The 21,444-nt window shown below is 37.8% G+C and overlaps 2 protein-coding genes across 2 annotated transcripts; both read left to right on the top strand.

Annotated features, from left to right (window-relative positions):
* The first annotated feature begins 2,787 nt into the window (after window positions 1-2,787).
* On the top strand, window positions 2,788-15,090 carry LOC120348927 (xaa-Pro aminopeptidase 1-like). Its single transcript, XM_039443530.1, has 6 exons — window positions 2,788-2,888; window positions 6,431-6,551; window positions 9,100-9,185; window positions 9,366-9,448; window positions 10,907-10,989; window positions 15,061-15,090. Exons 2-6 carry the CDS (start codon window positions 6,435-6,437, stop codon window positions 15,088-15,090), a joined length of 399 nt encoding a protein of 132 aa, XP_039299464.1. The 5' UTR covers window positions 2,788-2,888; window positions 6,431-6,434.
* Window positions 14,970-16,833, top strand: LOC120355248 (probable inactive serine/threonine-protein kinase slob1). Its single transcript, XM_039443594.1, has 2 exons — window positions 14,970-15,161; window positions 16,454-16,833. The coding sequence occupies exons 1-2, from the start codon at window positions 15,120-15,122 to the stop codon at window positions 16,724-16,726; spliced, it is 315 nt and encodes a 104-aa protein (XP_039299528.1). The 5' UTR covers window positions 14,970-15,119; the 3' UTR covers window positions 16,727-16,833.
* The last annotated feature ends 4,611 nt before the right edge of the window (window positions 16,834-21,444 follow it).

Here is a 21,444-nt window from a genome sequence, read left to right as displayed (position 1 = left end):
TGATTTTTTACCTTCAAAAGCATCTTGGATTGATTGTATAAGAGTATCAACGGCCAACACAGTGGACTTTCCCTTCCTAAAAACAAACTGAGCAGGAACCAGCAGATTATTGTTCTCGAAATACTCATAAAGCTGGACACATAATACTGTTTCATAAATTTTGGCAAATACTGGAATAATGGAAATGAATCTATAATTACATACATTGTCTACAGCACCTTTTTTGTGGACAGGGACCGTTCGTGAAACCTTGAGCTCATCCGGGAAGACACTCTGATCTATACACTTATTAATTAGACAAGCAAGTATTGGGTACAGAGGAACAATGATCTGTTTCAGAAAAGCAACACTCATACCATATATATCTTTTGCCTTTGAGGTGCTAAACCCATTCACAATATTGATAATATCATCACCTGTAACATGACTCCATTCAAAATTAATTTCAATGGCTGATATTTTTTGAAGAGTGGTGGATGCATCACTTGAACATTGTATATTGTTAACAATACCCTCCACAGATGTGACATAAAACTTATTGAACTCATCAGCAGTTGCAAATCTTGGATCAGTTCCTTTAGATTTGGGCTTTTGTGAATTTATAAGCTCCCAGGCAGCTTTACATGGGTTTTGAGCCTCAACAATGAACCTTGCATTGGCACTTTTCTTAGCCTCCCGCAATCTAAATCGGTATTCCTTCTTAAGTCTAGTAGCTAACTCTAATAGATAAGGCCTACTCCCAGCTAAATCACCAACCATTAAAACCATGTCTCTCATTTGGGCTAGCTCATCAGTGAACCAATCCTTCACCTGTGGAGTGGAGTTCCCCCTCTTTGTTACAAACCTGTCAAAACCCCTTAGCCTCATTCTTATTGGAAAGAAACTTTCAAAGCCTTCTTGAAACTTCTGAAAGAAATAATTGTAGCCAATGTTTGCCTGCATAGTGGAGACCAAATCATGCCAGACACCACCTCATGCCACCAAATATTCACAAAAAAGCCTGACTGCACCGTCACTGAACACTCTGTGAGGGATCCTCTTATCAAAATTATTAACATTTTCCTCAATACCGGACCCAAACGCAGCTTCCATAAAAATATGTTTATGGTCGGCAATCTGTTCAATGCTCACCTCTGCCACATAGCTCCAATGATCCAAGTTTGTAAGAAAATTGTCAAGGGATGCATTGCCCCTTGTAGGTTGAAGTATGGCACCATATAAATTTAGACTTCTTAACAAATTCAAAAATCTTGCAGTTGTAGCAGAATTACTGAGCAAATCAATATTATGGTCTGTACCAATCACAATAGACAAACACATATCACTGAGAAAAGCAACACACAACTCAAGCCACTCAAGAAAACATTCAATATCACCACATGGTGAGCGGTACATACTTATCACAACAAGTGACAATCCAGGGATAAGTACCCCAGCAAATTCAGCGTGCTTCTCCAAACAAAACTCCTTCTGGTCCAGGGTAACCACCAACTGCACCATACTTGCACGCACAAACACAGCCACGCCACCACCTGAGGATTCCCTGGAGAAATGAGCTACCCTTTTGAGATCACCCAGAGTGCTATAGTACGTGATTTCGTCATCAACCAGCCAATGCTCGCAAATGCACATTATATCAATTTTATTCAACAAGCAAAGCAACTCAAGCTCACTCATCTTATTCCTCATGCATTGAACATTGACAGAGCAGAATTTTAATTTCTTACCATACTGATTTTCTGAAGCCTTTACATCTCTCCCTCTGTTCTTACTTGACACAATCAAGGGTACGCTGATTAGGTTTGAAAAATCATATTGAACTCATCAGCAGTTGCAAATCTTGGATCAATTCCTTTAGATTTGGGCTTTTGTGAATTTATAAGCTCCCAGACTGCTTTACATGGGTTTTGAGTCTCAACAATGAACCACACGGTATGCGCACTCCAATCGAAAACAATGCATTAAATCTAATAATCCGATCCGTCCGATGACGATCTGTGTGCGTCTACCTTTAGGAGAGCTTTAGATCAACGTATCATGAAACTACCCTCAATTTATGTAAACCAGTGTTTGGCATATGTCAAGGAAAATTATAGCAGATATATATGCAACAGGTTATGAATCACAATTATTACAATACCAGAAGGAGAAATGATCTAGTGGTAAGGTTCTGTAACTTTGCAAATTCACAAAAAGTATTATATTATACCTCCATCAAACTATTCAATGCTGTGCCTGAGAGAATTGGACATTTGTCACTACATCTATTTTTGAAACAATTAAAACTTTCTGTTGTTGAATCCTTATTATGAGGTAGAAGAATTTTATGAAAATGTCAATACTATAACAATTTAATCTAGTTCATTTTGATTAATATTTCAGGCTAACGGTCTTTGTTTGAATATGAACAAAACTAAATTATTGGATTTCAAGTTCACTGAGACCAGTAAGTTGAGTGACACAATCAGCCAAAAGATGGATGAGATTGTTCAGGATGAAGTCTGCTTTTTAGGAGTCAGAATCAGAAACTGTCTCAAGTGGAATGATCAAGTGGATCACATTCTGAACAAACTCTCAAGTGTCTGCTTCTCTTTGAAAGTACTGAAGAATATAGTTGTATTAAAATCTTTGAATAATTATAATATCATTATGAATGAGACCGTGACACACTAATTTTGTTAGTTGCACTGCACTAAAATTAACCTCAAAACCTTCAACCACAACATTTGAAGTTTGGAACAGCTGTTCATTTCTCAGCTGATTGAATCGTTGACACTCATATGATGACGAATTAATATCTTCAAGGCAGTTTTGAGTTTTCCATCTCAATCAAAATTTCATAACCTACTTAACGGAAGTATAAACTCATCAATGCTGTAATATTAAAGGTAAATATATTTTATAGTATTATTTACTGTACAATTTCATCACATTATAATGTTAATTATACTATTAAAATATTTAGTTAATTTATTTATTAATTTATAAACGATTTCTTCTACCGTTTTTAGGTTATATGATAGTGCCAGATCATGACCGAATTCAATATTTATAAGAAAGTAGTCTACATGAAAGAAATGAATCTATAATAACTATATTCAATGGATATAATGAATATATTCTTCATTTATTTTTAATTTTTATGTAGAAAAAATATATATGACTACTAGAACTAAAATACACTTGTTAAAAGCTACTAGCAAGGTACTTGATTTATTTTTGTAAACTAACTTTAGTGTGAAAAAAATCATATTAGCCCTGATTCTATATTAAAATAGTTTTAATTACTGTAATTTTATATTTGCTTGACTTGAAAATAGTCAGCAAAATATCTCTAGAACTACTTACGGTACACTGTTTAACTTATAAAGGCAAATTTTGCAAAGACATATTCTGACAGAATCCAAGGGCAGGGCAGTGGACTGTGGATGATAGTTGGTATAAATACCTACAAACAAATCTTTGAATTCTGTGCATAAAAATACTGATAGCTTGAATTGGGGTAAGTACGCCAATAAAAGACTAAATGAATCAACAAGATAAGATTTAATAATAATAAGATAATAATAGGCAGATGGCCACATACAAAAACAATTGTGTCAAATATTTTGGGATCAATAAAATAATAATAGGCAGATGGCCACATACAAAGATTGAATCAAATATTTTGAGATCAATAAAATAATAATAGGCAGATGGCCACATACAAAGATTGAATCAAATATTTTGAGATCAATAAAATAATAATAGGCAGATGGCCACATACAAAGATTGAATCAAATATTTTGAGATCAATAAAATAATAATAGGCAGATGGCCACATACAAAGATTGAATCAAATATTTTGAGATCAATAAAATAATAATAGGCAGATGGCCACATACAAAGGCAATTGTCAAATCTTGGGAAAATTACAACATGTGAAATAATGTAGAGAACTACAAAATTTAAATGAAATTAGGTCAATGACATTAATGACCATTGAGGTCTGACAATAACTGCAAAGGTATTAATGATATTAAATTATTAATGATATTGGTATTAATGATATTGCAATAAATGCAAAGGTATTAATAATGATACCTGAAATGAATATAATTGAGTGCAATAATGAAAGTTATTACTAAGGTACAATAATAATGATTAAAAAATGACAATAAGCTGTAAAAAATGCTCAGCAAATAACATACATAAAAAATATATGCGGCATAGGCCTTCAGTGATTTGAATGTCAAAATAGAATTCGACCTAACAATTAATAGGCGTTACTGGCCTTAAAAATATCACTTAAGAGCTAAGGGTAGCTAATAAATACAAATGAGGACAGTCCGGGTTGAATATAGGCGACATGGGCCTTCAATGAATTGAATGTCAAGACAGACATCAATTAGAACGAGTAATAGGCGACAGTGGCCTTCAATGAATCACTTGTAAAGCCAAGGGTAGCTGTCAAATCCAATAAATAAATAGGCGTCGATGGCCTCAGTGAAATGAATGTCAAGATAGACATTAACTAAATAGTTAATAGGCGTCACTGGCCTTAGAATAACACTTAAAAGCTAAGGGTAGCTAATAAATATAATGAAGATTATCCGGGTAAATATAGGCGACATGGGCCTTCAATGAATTGAATGTCAAGACAGACATCAATTAGAACGAGTAATAGGCGACAGTGGCCTTCAATGAATCACTTGCAAAGCCAAGGGTAGCTGTCAAATCCAATAAATAAATAGGCGTCGATGGCCTCAGTGAAATGAATGTCAAGCTAGACATTAACTAAACAATAGGTAGGCGTCGGTAGCCTCAGTGAAAGAATGTCAAGATAGACATTAATAAAATAATAAGTAGGCGTCAGTGGCCTCAGTGAATCACTTGTAAAGCCAAGGGTAGCTGTCAAATCCAATAAATAAATAGGCGTCGATGGCCTCAGTGAAATGAATGTCAAGCTAGACATTAACTAAACAATAGGTAGGCGTCGGTAGCCTCAGTGAAAGAATGTCAAGATAGACATTAATCAAATAATAAGTAGGCGTCAGTGGCCACAGTGAGTTGAATGTCAAGATAGACATTAATAAAATAATAATCAGGCGTCAGTGGCCTCAGTGAGTTGAATGTCAAGATAGACATTAATAAAACAATAATGATGCATACGTAAATGAAAATTGAAAAGAACGATTTACATAACCTGAATAAAATTTTGAAGAGGAGATGCGGCCAGGCAGACAGGCAACGACTCCGCAATACCAACAGGAACAGGACATCAGCAAGCGATGAAGTGATCAGGCCATGCGATGACAAGCATGGAAACGTCCATTACAGCAGGCGAATCCCCCAATGGAAAAGTAGGCTGGAGCGAGTAGAATTCCAAACGATTAATCCGATCTTCAAATTGTGGAATTTTTGGATTGATTTCCAAACAGTAGAGATGATGCACTTGAAAGTTTGAGGTTCACGAGGTGAAGCCAATTGTAGAAAAATGGCAACTGAAGCTTACACGAGGTTGCAATTTTAGACAAAGTTTATCCAATTTTAACAGAGTAACTGAGTGAAGAACTCGATGAATAATTGAATCACACTGAAGAATAGAACAAACGAATTAATTTGAAGAATAATTCACACTTTAAAAAGGTTTTGTAGATCAAATGAATAGCGATGAAACGCTCACACGAGGTTGCAATTTTAGACAAAGTTTATCCAATTTTAACATAGTAATTGAGTGAAGAACTCAATGAATAATTGAATCACACTGAAGAATGGAACAAACGAATTAATTTGAAGAATAATTCACACTTTAAAAACGTTTTGTAAGTCCAATGAATTCAGATGAAAGGTTTAGACCGAGCGCAGGAAGCACACTCGCCGACCTCCATGAATAGATAGACAGGAAAAACTAAAGACGCTAGCAACAAAAACGAGAAGGCGGAAATGTAGCCACGTACGTGAAACGTCCACAAACGTTTGGTGAAAAAGTGGCAAATAAACTAAAAGGTAAGATGCCAAAAGACAAGATTAAATTCTAAAAAATCGAATAGCACAAATATTAAAATTGCAACGGCAAACAATCCGACGAAAAAATACGAATAAAAGTATAGAAAACCAGCTGATTAGAGCAGTGGCAAAAAACCGCGACTGAGACGTCACTGGTCAGCGCAGACGCATGTAAGACACAGCGCGCAGACAGACAGACATGATGACGACATGATGTCTACGTAGTAGCGGAACGAATAACAAGTGAAACCGTTCCAATAAATGCTTTGTCAGATTTTACAATTCAAAGATATTGAACAATTGCTTTCTAAATTTTGCCAACAACGGGACTTTAATGCATATTTCCTTGAACAATTTGTTTTATATTATCATAAATATCCTGAGAATACGATTATGATAAAATTTATTTATAATTACATCACTTTTCATATCTTATTTTTAGTCCAATGGAGATACGAAAAACTGGGATCCTCTTGAGAAAACTGAGAGATTCATTTAAAGATGTGGCACGTATCAAGGACTCACTACAGGCATATATCATCCCACACAATGATGGACATTTGGTAACTATAAAAACATCTACTTTGTTCTTTATAGAAATTAATATTTATATTGATAAATCTAATTAAGTGAGCATTCACTAATATGGTAATATTGCAGTGTGGATAGCAAGAACAATGTGACCAAAACTTACCATTTTTGAGGACTATTGAGGATATTGAGGACTAGGCATTATAATTTCATTGTTGAAGATCATGGGTATCCTTATTAAATAACTCTTTTATCAAATATAGACCACTGTCAATCTGCCACCTTGACAAAGACGTCTTGAAAACATAAATTGGGCGCTCTCAGGCTAAACTCACACTCAAGCGACTCAGGTCGAGAAGAGACTCGACTCTAGTCGAGAGCATGTGTTTTCAAATTGTCACCATTTGGAAACACATGCTCCAGAGTCGAGTCTCTTCTCGACCTGAGTCGCTTAAGTGTGAGTTTAGCCTTACACTGTCTGGCAAATGATTGGATTTTTTTACCGGGAAACAGTCCCTCACTCTTCAAATTCAAATTCTTTTGCCATGAGAAAAATTTTTTTACAGATAATAAAACAAACTCTTGTCAGATGATAGGGTGAACATATCCAAATTAGACCTCCTTCCCGTTTTGTTGGAATCTACTTGCTTTCTCCGCTGCAATTTTGATAAGCATTGTTTAGTATTTCCTAACGAGATGTATCCTTACGGCAACGTTAGTAGACAGAAGGTTGATCACTCACAGGTGTAAGATTCGAAGTGGTGGGGGGAACGCCAGCGTGTAGTAAAAAAGTTATAGAGTAACCACACTAGCATATAGCATATAGTTTATTCACTGTATCTTCAAATACATCGTCGTTGAATCCCCTCAAGATTGACCTAGAACTTAAAAATTCTCTATACTTATAGCGAATGAATCACCAGTTCTAATGATGTTGTTAAATATTTTAAGTTCATTCAACTTGTATGAATAAAATTAAGTTGAAAGTTTTTCAAGAATCTAAAAACGTGACTCGAAAAAGTTGATAAGCTGGAAAAGCGTTAGTAGACAACGTTATACTATTATAATTTCAGATTAACCCATAAAAAAATCTTGATAAACCAATGCATTGCAATAAACCGATCCCGATAAATCCAATGAATTTCATTCATATAAATGCACTGATCACATGTATCGAGCACATATTCTACAAGAATCAAAATATCTCATCCCCAAAATTCACAAGCTGATGTATAGCCAAACCTATAAAGGAACCTCCAGGGTTTAAAAGGGAAGGTTAGGAGGTGGGGGTTTTTGCTTTTATTTGGCAAAATGCTTGTATTATTTAAATGGTTTAATAATTATTGTAAAGCAGAAACAGAAAGCTTGCATGTCAGAAAATGTTTGTGTTTTATAATTTGACTATACGTCACCTTATGATTTTCAAGAATGCGATATTCTGCCTACTCTGTACTACAGCCTACGTCACGGCTGCAGTTCCCCCACTTCAATTGCATTTCAACTAAAATACTATAGATGAGTGACCAACCTTCTGTCTACTAACTTTGTCCTTACGGTACCTTATAAAGAATTTTGTTAGAAGTTGACAGCGATTATTGATTAATTCTCATCAACTTGGGAATTTTATTTGATACCCTCGAATATTGACTGTATATCTGCGATATATATTGCCACATCGCATTGTCATAGAGAAATAACCAAGTCTTATGATAATATGGGTTTGAACCGGGGAAATCTAGGCTGCTAAGCCAGGACTCTATCCACTAGAAATTGATACAATGCCGCCTCCACAACAGCTCTCCACGCGTCTTGGTCCTCTGTTAATTGTCTCCATCCTCTATATCCCATTTTTTGGAGATCGTCTCTCACTTCATCTTCCCACCTTATTCTCGGCCTTCCTATCTTTCTTCTTGAATTTTGCCTCTCCTTGAATATTATTTTAAGCATTCTGTTTTCGTTCATTCTACAGATATGTCCAAACCATTAAGCTGCTGTGCCTTTATAAATTTTACCATATTTCGACCTTTTATCAATGCCTCGAGCTCTGAATTACTTCTTCTCCTCCACTCCTCTCCTTCTTTAACTGGACCATAAATCTTTCTTAGGATTGACAATGGTGTAACAACCAAAACCGGTCTTTCTAACTATCAACAAATCTGTGGTTTTTGACAATTTCTTAGTATTTGTATTTATTTAAGTAGAATTTATAAAATATTTCATCTTAATTATGAAAATTCATAATTAAATTATTAAATAATATAATTTCTTGCTTAATGAAATATAATTGATTATTTTAAACGAGAATGAACAGTTAATATCACATTAATAAACCTATATCAGCTACCATCTATAAAAGGCATTGACAAGACAGAGTATCGTCAACGTTGTTCTTGTATCTTTCTTCACTGCCATTATAACGTAGACCTCACTATAGGCCACTATCACCCTAAGGTTGAGTGGTAGAGAGAACTTTCTAGTCCTAACTCCGCCTAATAAAGAGAATTTTCATTTTCATTTTCACCCTAGTATGGAGTAAAAATTATTTGATAAACTTCAATAATTATAATTTTGTGACGATAGAACGAGTACATAAGTGCCAGAGATGAGCGGTTGGCGTTTATTTCTGGGTTCACGGGTTCTTATGGTACAGCCATTGTAACAGAGACCAAGGCCGTGCTATGGACTGATGGCCGATTTTCACCCTAGTATGGAGTAAACATTATTTGATAAACTTCAATAATTGTAATTTTGTGACGATAGAACGAGTACATAAGTGCCAGAGATGAGCGGTTGGCGTTTATTTCTGGGTTCACGGGTTCTTATGGTACAGCCATTGTAACAGAGACCAAGGCCGTGCTATGGACTGATGGCCGATACACCCTGCAGGCCAGGAGTCAGATGGACGACAATTGGAGCCTTTTCACTGAGGGTAATCTATTCTCATTATTATTTAACAAAAATCCAAATTTAATATTGTAATCTATTATATAATAATATATAATCCAAACCAAACCAACCAAACCAAATATAATCTACTGTATTCTCATTATTATTTAACAAAAATCCAAATTTAATATTGTACAAATATGTATTATTGTAATTTATGGCAATAAATTCAATTCAATTGCTGTAAACCACGCCGAATACTTCTGCTACTGCAACAGGGTTAACAGCTAGATTAAAATTCGATGAGAGCTACTATCCAAAAATTATTTGCCAGCCCGGGAATCGAACCCGGTACCTCCTAATTGCTAGTCAGGTGTGCTCACCCGTAATCCAAACTGACAATCTCTGGATAGCAGCACTCATTTCATACAAGGCAAGTATTGACAACAGGGTTAACAGCTAGATGGAAATTCGATGAGAGCTACTATCCAAAAATTATTTGTCAGCCCGGGAGACGAGCCCGGTACCTCCTAATTGCTAGTCAGGTGTGCTCACCCGTAATCCAAACTGACAATCTCTGGATAACAGCACTCATTTCATACAAGGCAACACGGGCCAGCCAGTCTACAGAAGGAAATTGACGAGAAACTGCATTTGTTCAAATGTCAATGAATAGATAATAATTTTTGTTTATTAATAATAATTCATTCACTAGCATTTGAACAGATGCGATTTCTCATCAATTTTCATCTGTGTAATGTCATAGAAAAACAATAGCATAAGTGGATATCTCATGGTATAGGGCGTTTATGTCGCAAATTTTACTGTAATTCCAAGCCAATCACTGTTGATTATTGTCGATTTTTACTGTTTTGTTGGGGTGAGAGTGTTCGAACGGCACAATATGAGAGACTACCAGTGTCACACAGCTTCACGGGAAAGAATTACATAAACTATCGGCTTGAGATAACAGTAAAAGTTGCGACATAAACGCCCTATACCATGGGATATCTGCTATTGTTTCTCTATGGTAATGTATTCCAATAACTATTATTCATTCATTTATTAGATCATCCACTGTAAACTTCACAGGTTGAAGAGACTAATTACAGCCAAACCTTCTTATCTTACCAAATTGGAAAGTATGTCCCAAAAGTAGATTCTGTTGTAATAGATTTTCTAGAGATAGAATTTTCTATAGATTTTTCATCTCTTATTCTCTGCTCATATTTTTTCTCTTTTTCCCACCTTCCTCTCCAATTCTTTCCTTTTCCGCTGCAGTTTTTCCATTCCTTACTTTTATAATACCCTCTACCTGCCTATTACATGGGAAACCATAGTTGACTAGGTATTTTCCTCCTTTCTTTCTTTTCAGCACACCCCACCGTGAAGCTGTTTTTGTATTTTATTTTTGGATTGTGATGTTTTGTATTTTGATTTCTTCTATTTATATTGTGTTGAATTGTTATTGATTGATTTGATGTTTTCTATTTGTTGACAGGTTTGGCCGACTCGCCGACACAGAGCGGCTGGCTGGTTGGGGAGCTGAGTGGAGGGCGAGGGCAAGCGACCCAATTTGAAACAGTTATATTATTTATTTTTAAAAAATGGTGCACACAAACCAATTTCACATCAAATTACTCACAGAAGTATCAAGTTTATGATGATATATTTAGTGTTCTATGTGCCCTCCTTTTGAGGCTCGGACGACATCTAGACGATAGCCAAATTCATTCCAGACTGTTCGCAAGATCTCGGACTGTAGCTACTGCATCAGTTATCCTGGTTTCTAGCTCCTCAATATCAAGTGCTAAGGGAGGAACATAAAGACGATCTTTGACGTTTTTCCTCCCTTAGCACTTGATATTGAGGAGCTAAAAAACAGGATAACTGATATAGTAGCTACCGTCCGAGATCATTTATTTATACACCCGGTAGATTAATAATTTAATATTAATAGTTGAAATTTAAGATGAAAATCGTTATTGTCCATTAAACAAATAGATGCAATAGGCTTCGTCAATTAACTTGACATGTAGTCAAACATTTAATTAATATCATGCTGATAAATAGTAGCAGAAATAAATAAAAAATATATTTATAACAATTTATTTTACATTCCCTGATACAAAAAAAAACATATAAACGATCAGAAAGGACCAACAGGCCTAGCCCAAAACTATTCGCTTTTCGAATTATTTTCATTGAAGTATGTCCAAAAAGTAAGTTATGTTGCTTCACTGTATCAATTCAACAATAAAAATTGCACAATAGTATTCAAATTATAATTGTCAAATTGGAAAGAATACACCTGGTCATAAATTATTAATATAATCCAGATAAACTAGTAGAGGATCAGTTTTGGGTATGAGTCTGTTATGCCTTATATTAACCTGTTATTTATTTGTTGGTAAGGAGACCTTTGCGGGAAGGTCCAATACCTCGCCTGAACATATAGTTCAAGCCATCAACCTAAAACTCTATTCATAAATAGAAAACAGAGCAGACGACGCAAACACAAGCGGTGCACCCTACTTGCATATTTAGCGCTTCCGTGAGCTATAAAAACAAACTAAGGCTACAAAAGCGAATCAGCTGATGAAAAATCTCTAAAATACGTGAGCATTTGCTCCAGAGTTCAGGAGCATAAGGTAAGAGTATAAGGTAAAGCTTATTCATATAAAAATGAGCAAGTGCTTTTACTTCTACCTTTTGCTCATGAGCAAAACCTTATGCTCCATGCTCTTGCTCATGAGCATTTGCTCTGGTTTTATTCATATGGGCCAATGAATCAATTTTTGTAAACTAGTCTTGATATACCAATGTTCTTTCGTGTTATGCTGTTTCATGTTCTCTGATGTTTGTTTTAATATGTTAACTTATACTTAATTGACGAGATTCATGTATATTTATATATTTTTTGATCAATAAAAACTATTTTATTCTATTCTAAAACTTCCAGAAAAGTACCACAGGCTTGAGCCCAAAACGGTTATAATTTGAATCAATACGACAGTCCAAATGTTAGCTAGGTTATGTCTCACTTTCACATATTTGGATTACACACTACAATTCACAATCGAATTCAAACAAAAAACATAGATTTTTTCAATTAATTAGGCTACAAACTATTTAAAAAAGTCAGAACTTTGAAGAAACTGTAAAATTCAGAGTCCAAAAAACAACCATTATAAAACAAAAATAGTATGATGAGATGGAATGGAAAGAATTGACCTTCATTTATTGACAGCAATACTCACAGTTTTAAGTGAATATCACTACAGCCATTAAAAATAAATTATATACATTTTTCAATCTTAGTGCCGGTTGCATAACACCCGGTTAAATTTTAACCGTGATTAATTCCACGAGAACTAATCAGGGAAGGTCTTTTTGATAAGATTGGTTCTCGTGGAATTAATCACGGTTAAAATTTAACCGGCTGTTGTGCAATCGGGCCTTAGTGTGTGGTCACATTGAATGCGTGTTTGTGCAAGCGTACGCGTGGTCATGCATGGCCAAGCGTGCAGATGAGAAACAAAATGTGGAAAGAGCAATAGGAACACTCACACTGAATGCTTGCACTTGCTGGTTGCGTTCAGTGTGAAAAGCTACATGCAAAAGTCACAACGTGCACTTACACATGAATCAAATCAAATCATTTTATTGCAGATCGTCATTATTTGTCATTATTTGATCGGTATTAAAATAGTCAAAATTCAACATCATTAAAAATATTTTATAGTTAAAAAATCACAGACTGTTAATAAATGTTGTTTATTGTTGTTTTGTTTAATTTTCGTCATGTAACACTACATAATCAAGCAAAGCTTGGTAGTATATGACACGTCAAAAAGTATTGAGTACAATACTAAAAAAAGTAATCATAAAATAGAGAAAAAAAGAAGAAAATCAGAACATACAAAGTAGTTGAAAATATATGCCAGCAAAAAATACCTACACGCGCCAACAGTTGAAGCTTTCCTCTACACTGTACGGAGATGCATCGATCAATTTAGCTTTTATTGCATTCTTAAACCTTTTTGGTTTACAGCTTTACCCATTACAGCTTTCTATAACCAGAATAACTCCAATGATGCCCCTCGTAAGTTGCATTTATTAATTAATATATTTTTCATCAGTCTTGAAGTCCCGGGTTCAAAAGTTGCATTTATTAATTACTATATTTTTGTGTATCAGTCGTGAAGTCCCGGGTTCAAACCCGGTTACTAACAAACGTTTGTATCAAATCACTCCCGTGTTATCGGATGGGCACGTTAAAGTGTCGGTCCCGGCTGATGTGTGGACAGTCGTAAGGCCCATTGACGGCTCAAATGATATATTCAGGCCAAGTGGGACCTTCCCGTAAGGGACTCCTCACCAACAAAAACCCAAATAATTTATGAATTGAAATTTACTTTAATAATTACTATATTACATAGTAGTGGGAATTTCAAAAATACTATTCACAGTTCCTTTTTATTTTGATTAATGTCAATTTTATTCAATAAATAATAACTAAACTGATACTCATTAATACTTTCACACTATTAAGCTTGAAAATTGTGTGTTAGTTTAGAAACGCACTCGAATACAGTAGGTATTTAAATAAAAACACATAATTATGTTGTCAAATTCTACACAGTTTTATTTGGTACAGGACCATGGTTTCGTGACCACACCGGTCACATTTTCAAGCTAACAGTAGGTATTTTTAAAAAATTCCAAACCTAATGAACCTATATACAATCAATGAAGAACATATCGAAAGAAAAAATCAATACTTTGTTTTATTCAATGTGTTATCTTGACAAATCCATAGATTTCCTCAAATAATTATAAGGATGTTATAGTAGAATCTTTTCTATTGATGACCAGCTTTCAATAACTATACTCAACTTACGATAACAATTATAATTGAATGCTTTGTTTAGTATGAAATCTTGAGAATTTGTGTAGTGAAATAACACATTTAGCTCTACCATAATTGCTGTAATCATTAGAAACTTTTAGGGCCGGTTCTCAAGCTCGGGATTTAGCTAAGTTCTAGACTTTGAACAGCTGGAGTCAGGAAATTGGCTTTCCGAAACGGGGCGTGGTAGCAGTCAATGTTTTAATTAAATTTCGAAAAACTAGAAGATTGACGAGAAAATAGAGAAGACAAGATACAAGATGACAAGATACAAGTGTATCTTGAACTATTTAGGAATGTTTCATTTCGTCAAGAAAAAACGTTTCCAATTATAGAAATTAGAAAATGAAGATTTATTTTGCTGCAACTATTTACTGCGACTACGTCCCGTTTTGGAAAGCCAATTTTCTGACTCCAGCTGTTTAAAGTCTAGAACTTACCAAATCTCGAGCTCGGAAACCGGCCTTAAAAGTTTTGATTTCAATGCTCATTTCAGTTCAATTTAAACTAGTTTCAAGTCAAAGAATTGTGTTACTAAAACAAAATCTACAATATTTCTAAAAACTTTAAATTTTGTTCAACTTGAATATATTAACTGTTGAATTTTGTATTAACTCAAGTACACTACTTGAATATTACTTACAAATTGTGTAGAAATTGATGACCATTTTGCCTGAAAATATTCTTTGTCAATTTATTATTCCAATAGTTCCAAGTTAATTGAAAAACTAATTATTTTTCAGTCCCCCAAGAACCAACACTTCAGAATTTGATTGAATATATCAATCGAAGCTCAAAGCTAATGAACGGAGATGAAACCTCGAGTATTGATCAATCATATAAGGTTAGTAAAACAAATTAAATTAGTGTTCTTAGTAACACTTGTTTACTACGCTTGTTATAGATTCCTTATATTTTTCTATTGGATATTCCTCAGTGAATATTTAATTGATATTGTGCCATGCCGGGTCTACACGACAACGATATTTGCGCAAACCTCTGTTCACACGACACCAATTTTAACACAAATCTCAATAGAGTAACTGGAAAGCTGGAAATGTAAACTCACACTCAAGAGTAGACTTTTTGAATTTACTAGAACAAATTAATAATTGAAAATGAAGGAGATAGGATATTGCAACTATGCAATTAATCTGTTGTAAACATCCGCAATAGCGGAAGCCTTCAGAGTAATTTATACAATTATAAACTAGGAATTTCGTACAGTAAATTATTGTGATAAAAGTTAATTGAACGAGCATTAGCGAGTTCTCACTTTTGACTTACTAAAGGCCAAAGTCGTTGTCTGTCTGTTTGTATGTTCTACAGTAACTTTAGAAAGAATTGATCAATTAGTTTCAAATTTTGAACACGTATTGTTCAAACCTCTTTTCCAGGATATAACAAAAACATTGAAAGTGCTTAAGAAAACATTTGTTTTGATTTATCATTTATCAGCTGAAGAATTCATTGTGTGCAATTACAACAGTTTTCGCATTCATTCATTCATTCATAATATCAGGTGAGGCCATTTGAAAGCTATCACACAGACATTCCTTCATTCGCATCACACCCTTCATGCGCTGACACATGATTTCAGCTGGTTAATATACAACATAATTTACAAATTTACATCAGCATACTGATGCGGGTTGAGATATCAATGTGCGAATTCGCCATCCATTTTTTCTTGGAACTCTGTATCGAAATCATGTATCAAATGACAACCTTTCCATTTAAAAAAAAACGAATTTGGATTCATATGGGGGGACCAAAAATGTTGAATCGACAGATTCATTTTTGAAGAGTAATTTCTCATTTCAAATAGGATCCCCAATGAAACCTATTGTCAACACACAGCTTCCACACTCTTGTCCAATGCGTACGAATAATGACGACGTGCGCGAGAGTGTGGAAGGGTGGTTTGCCAGCGCTTGCCATCGCTCCGATTTTTGTCGAGTGGCCAGTCGAGCATCAATAAATAGTCACATTGCAGTGTGGATGGCAAGAACGATGTGGCTTAGTTTAGCGACTTGACGATAGTGTGGACTAGGCATTATGTTCTATCTGTCTTTCTAGATTTGACTTTGAGGTTTGAGTGACCTTAATGAGTTCTATTAACCTTAATGTTTGCAGATGGGATTCCCTGCCGACCTGACCAACGGCTTTGACGACTGTAGCAAGCCAACCAATGGCGGCCTTGACCTGAATGACCTGAAGGTCAGTCTGCCGCAACTGGCTCAGCTGAGCCTGAACCTGACCCCCCATCCCCCACCACCCGCACCAAAGACAAGTGACAGTGGCTCTTCTGTCCCTCCTCCTCCTCCTCACTTCTCGCCCATCTCTGGTTTCCCGCGGAATCTGCGGACCAATGGACATTTGCAGCAGGTACGATCAACCTCCGATTAATGAGTAGTAACTAGTTAACTTTAAAAATTAACGAGTAGCAACTAGTTAACTTTTAACATTAATGAGTAGTAACTAGTTAACTTTTAACATTAATGAGTAGTAACTAGTTAACTTTCAACTAGTAATTGACCGAGCGAAGTGAGGTCTAAGATTCAAGTCGACGGTTTGGCATTTCTCTTAATGTTTATATGTTGCGCATTTACGTCGAAACGCGGTAATAGATTTTCATGAAATTTTACAGGTATGTTCCTTTTTTAATTGCGCGTCGACGTATATAAAAGGTTTTTGGAAATTTTGCATCTCAATGATAATATAAAAGGAAAAAGGAGTCACCTTCATACGCCAATATTAGAGTAAAAATCAGACTATAGAATTATTCATCATAAATCAGCTGACTAGTGATTACACAGATGTGTGGAGAAGCCAGTCTATTGCTGTATTTCTATAAGGTCTATAGTTTTAATCAGGTACTTGTGGATGAGAATACTGCGTGAGGTCTACTGTTCACAGAACTACTAGTATAGTTTAAGAGTCGGCAGGTTAGGAAGCCTGTCGACTCTGAAAACTTTGTTTGAAAACGCTTGTAAAAACGCTTAATATGATCTGGCCCCAAGAGCCAACTTGACCAAAATATTCAGTTTCCCCAGTTTATTTATTATTCAACAATGATAAAACGCATAATCAAGAATTGTTTATAATACGTAACCAGTTGAATGTTTGAGTGAAGAACTAACCTCATTCCGGAGTTATATCTATTACTAAAATCATTTAGCCTTATACAACTAAAGCCCTGCCATAAGACTGCACAAATTCTACAAGAGCCATAGAGCCAGTTCATACTGTTCAATAAATTGCCCTCCGTAATTAGAAACCTTCCTATGGACCAGGTATAGATGAAGCTCATAGCGAGTGTCATACACCTCTAAAGGTGATGCCTGAGAGGTGTACACCTCTTAAGGTGATGCCTAGATGGCTCACGCCTTTAAAGGTGGTGCACCAGAGGGCTCCGAACCCCCCCCCCCCCCAAGTAGGAGTGGGGTGTCACAAAGTAAAATTGTGACGAGAAAATAATAAATAATATTATTGAAAGACGCTCGGCTATCAGCATAGCTAGCCGACCGCGGAGATAAGGAAGGTACCGATGGCGCACCATCCTCCGCGCATCGAGACAATTTCCACCGCCTCTGGCGGCGGCACAACTCCATCCCCTCCACTTTGGGGGAGTATTTAAACGCCGGACGAGCCCCAGACCAGAGCATTCCGCTCACAACCTCCCTGCTCCTTGTACAGCGGCCCGTTGGTTGCCGTACGTCCCCGACCTTCTGTCCTGGTACAGCGGCCCGTTGGCTGCCGTACGTCCCCGACCTCCTGTCCTGGTACAGCGGCCCGTTGGCTGCCGTACGTCCCTAACCTTCCATCTCCCTAGGGCACAGCGGACCGTTGTCTGCCGTCCCTGTCCTCCCATCTCCCTAGGGCACAGCGGACCGTTACATATTTAAATCGATAATCGGACTTTTATGCGTGGCTTGCCGGCCCGTTTGCGCTTGCCTGATGTTGTGTTGCGGTGGCACATCACTGGATCCGTATTTCGAGAGGGGCCTGGTCTGGGTTCCTGGGACGGTGGAACTACTTCATTGGTAGTTGAAGGCTGCGTTTGCTCTTCCACATCCATTTCAGTTGAGGAGGGTGTTGACTCCTCCACATCCATGACAGTAGGGGGTGGTATTGACTCTTCCACATCCCTCTCGGATTCACCACTTGTGTTGGTGGCTGGGGCATGAATCGTGGCCTGGCGTTCAGAGTCAGTCATCTCATTCCTGTGACCCATCACTATGTTGCCCCAGGATGCTTGCCTTGGAACATATGACAACTCTGCTTTGCTATCAATCAAGGCATTGGGTTCGACTCTGTTCAAACCATCCTGCTTGAACATCCTTCTGTCGCGATCCTTGTTGTCCTGAGATTCGGATTGTACAGCTGATATTGTTGGGACTGCTGTTGTCTTAGTCCCCAATAAGAGAGATCGCGACATTAATAGCGGACTTGTTGGATTCAGTTGGGGAGGATCCCACTCTACCTCTCTCATGAATGTGTGAATATTCACTCTGTTTTCACGCATAAATTCCATGCCTAATAGCAACTCTTGTCCAAGTCCTTCCATTATAGACGCCACTAGTGGAACTGTGATTTGTCCTATAGTTACATTAGTTGTCAGCTTCCCATTTAATGGGGTAGACCGTCCATCAGCTAATATTGCTTGGTGACGTGCTGGTTCTTTCCGTATCATCCCTATTTTCCGGAGGACTTCATAGACCTCGTTACTCATATAATTAGCTTCAGCGCCAGTATCTAGCAATGCCCGACACTTTTTACCGCCGATTGTCACGGTGATAAATAGTCTGTTGTCCCTTGATGACTCTTCAATCACAGGAATCCTTTGTGCCGTTCGCATCACTGCTGTCTTGTTTGGAATCTTATTCTCCTTTTGCTCATCACAGGCACATTCCAGTGCTCTCTTTCCGCACCTTTTACATGGCAGGATTTCGGGACAGTTTGATCTCCAGTGCCCCGGTCTCTTGTATTGCCCACACATGGGTTCAGACTCACTAAGAGATGGTCTGTTACTAGTAGGGGTTATAACTGTCTCAACCTTGAGCCTTGTAATCTTTTTCGTGTCCTCAATCATGTGAACTCTCGAATTCTGTCTATTCTGTTTCTCCTCTGCTTTGATTTGTTCATACTCCCTCGCGAATTTTTCCAATTCGTTGATACTATGAACATCTGATTGCCGAATATACAATTTGTACCGTGGGAGGAGATTCTTATACACTCTCTGTAATTTATTCTCGTCTGTAAAACCTCCTCGACGCCTCATGAGTGTCAGTACATCTTCGAGAAATTCGTCAAACAATTCAGCTTCCCTTTGCCTCCTTGCCTGAATTAGATTCTCGAGGTCCTCCTCATAGGTAAGTGGGTAGTAGCGTGATCTGAAATCTGTCACAAAATTGTCCCATGATTTCCACTGGTCACGACGATTACGCATCCATAGAATAGCTTTACCAACCAGTAATTCAGGCAGCGCGACTAGTAGCTGGTTGCCAGTGAGCCCATAGGCTTGTTGTAGCTCGTCTAGCCTTTCCAAGAAGCTGGGAGCATCTGATTGGCCATCGAATGACAGTCTCCAGCTTCTTACCTTGTCACATACCGCCCCTGGGTCCATGAGGGGGTTTGTGTGAATATTGGTTCTAACCTCAGTATGAGTACCTGTTGCTGAGTGTCCAGATTCCTCACTGCTTCCGCTCACTATTCCGGGTCTTGGGCTGGGATAACGTACAGCCATCTTCTTATGTTGTTCTACTAACAACCTTCTCAACTCGGCAAGTGTTCCAGATGACACTATGCCCCAATCTTGTAGAAGATTAGAAGCTTCATCCTTTTTCAATCTATAGATCCAGGAAACTCTGGGGTCGGCTATCACCTCGGGGTTTATCTCTTCGACCGACTGATCCTCTATCAGCTCCTGGTGCTGAGCATCTAAAACAGCCTCGCCTTGTTCACTCATGATGATTCTCACTTCGTTGCCTCGTGCCCCAAGTGCTGGCGTGAACAGCACCTCCTGGTGCTTCTGACGGCGTGAAGGTCGCTCTCTTCTCTGATGACACCACTTTGGTGTAATTTTGTATCATAGGGACGGCAGACAACGGTCCGCTGTGCCCTGGGGAGAAGGAAGAATAGGGACGGCAGACAACGGTACGCTGTGCCCTGAGGGGATGGAAAAAATAGGGACGGCAGACAACGGTCCGCTGTGCCCTGGGGAGAAGGAAGAATAGGGACGGCAGACAACGGTCCGCTGTGCCCTGGGGAAATGGGAGGACAGGGACGGCAGACAACGGTCCGCTGTGCCCTAGGGAGATGGGAGGACAGGGACGGCAGACAACGGTCCGCTGTGCCCTGAGGGGATGGAAAGAATAGGGACGGCAGACAACGGTCCGCTGTGCCCTAGGGAGATGGGAGGACAGGGACGGCAGACAACGGTCCGCTATGCCCTAGGGAGATGGGAGGACAGGGACGGCAGACAACGGTCCGCTGTGCCCTAGGGAGATGGAAGGTTAGGGACGTACGGCAGCCAACGGGCCGCTGTACCAGGACAGGAGGTCGGGGACGTACGGCAGCCAACGGGCCGCTGTACAAGGAGCAGGAAGGTTGTGAGCGGAATGCTCTGGTCTGGGGCTCGTCCGGCGTTTAAATACTCCCCCAAAGTGGAGGGGATGGAGTTGTGCCGCCGCCAGAGGTGGTGGAAATTGTCTCGATGCGCGGAGGATGGTGCGCCATCGGTACCTTCCTTATCTCCGCGGTCGGCTAGCTTTGCTGATAGCCGAGCGTCTTTCAATAATATTATTTTTATTATTTTCTCGTCACAATTTTACTTTGTGACAATGGAGAAAAGCGTCGACATACTAACCGTCTTCAATTTGTTGGTGAATAGGTGATACAATGGCAACTGGGTAGGGCTCTTCCATCACGAATTTTTCAATTGGAAACCTGCTTCGACACACAAAGGATATTTTTTATATTGTAGCCATAGACTGTGGACCAAAAGTGACACGATTCAGTGCCAATATCACTGATGAGGTTTGATGGCTGAAAAATATCAATAATTGTTATTTTCATTAATTTATTCAAAAAATGGATCGGTATTATAGGATTAGGCTTAGTAA

The sequence above is a fragment of the Nilaparvata lugens genome, chromosome Y, assembly GCF_014356525.2.
Source record: "Nilaparvata lugens isolate BPH chromosome Y, ASM1435652v1, whole genome shotgun sequence".
In the NCBI taxonomy this organism is placed as follows: domain Eukaryota; kingdom Metazoa; phylum Arthropoda; class Insecta; order Hemiptera; family Delphacidae; genus Nilaparvata; species Nilaparvata lugens.
The sequence above is the reverse complement of the archived record's forward strand: the minus strand, read 5'-3'. Positions and strand labels throughout refer to the sequence as shown.

What these genes read in the sequence shown, in the direction of transcription:
- LOC120348927 (XM_039443530.1), top strand. Translation starts at nt 6,435, where the DNA reads ATGGAGATACGAAAAACTGGGATCCTCTTGAGAAAACTGAGAGATTCA. An exon ending in ACAGCCATTGTAACAGAGAC is followed by an intron (nt 9,186 to 9,365) that starts CAAGGCCGTGCT and finishes TGTAACAGAGAC; the next exon opens with CAAGGCCGTGCTATGGACTG. An exon ending in TTGGAGCCTTTTCACTGAGG is followed by an intron (nt 9,449 to 10,906) that starts GTAATCTATTCT and finishes ATTTGTTGACAG; the next exon opens with GTTTGGCCGACTCGCCGACA.
- LOC120355248 (XM_039443594.1), top strand. Translation starts at nt 15,120, where the DNA reads ATGAACGGAGATGAAACCTCGAGTATTGATCAATCATATAAG. An exon ending in GTATTGATCAATCATATAAG is followed by an intron (nt 15,162 to 16,453) that starts GTTAGTAAAACA and finishes TAATGTTTGCAG; the next exon opens with ATGGGATTCCCTGCCGACCT.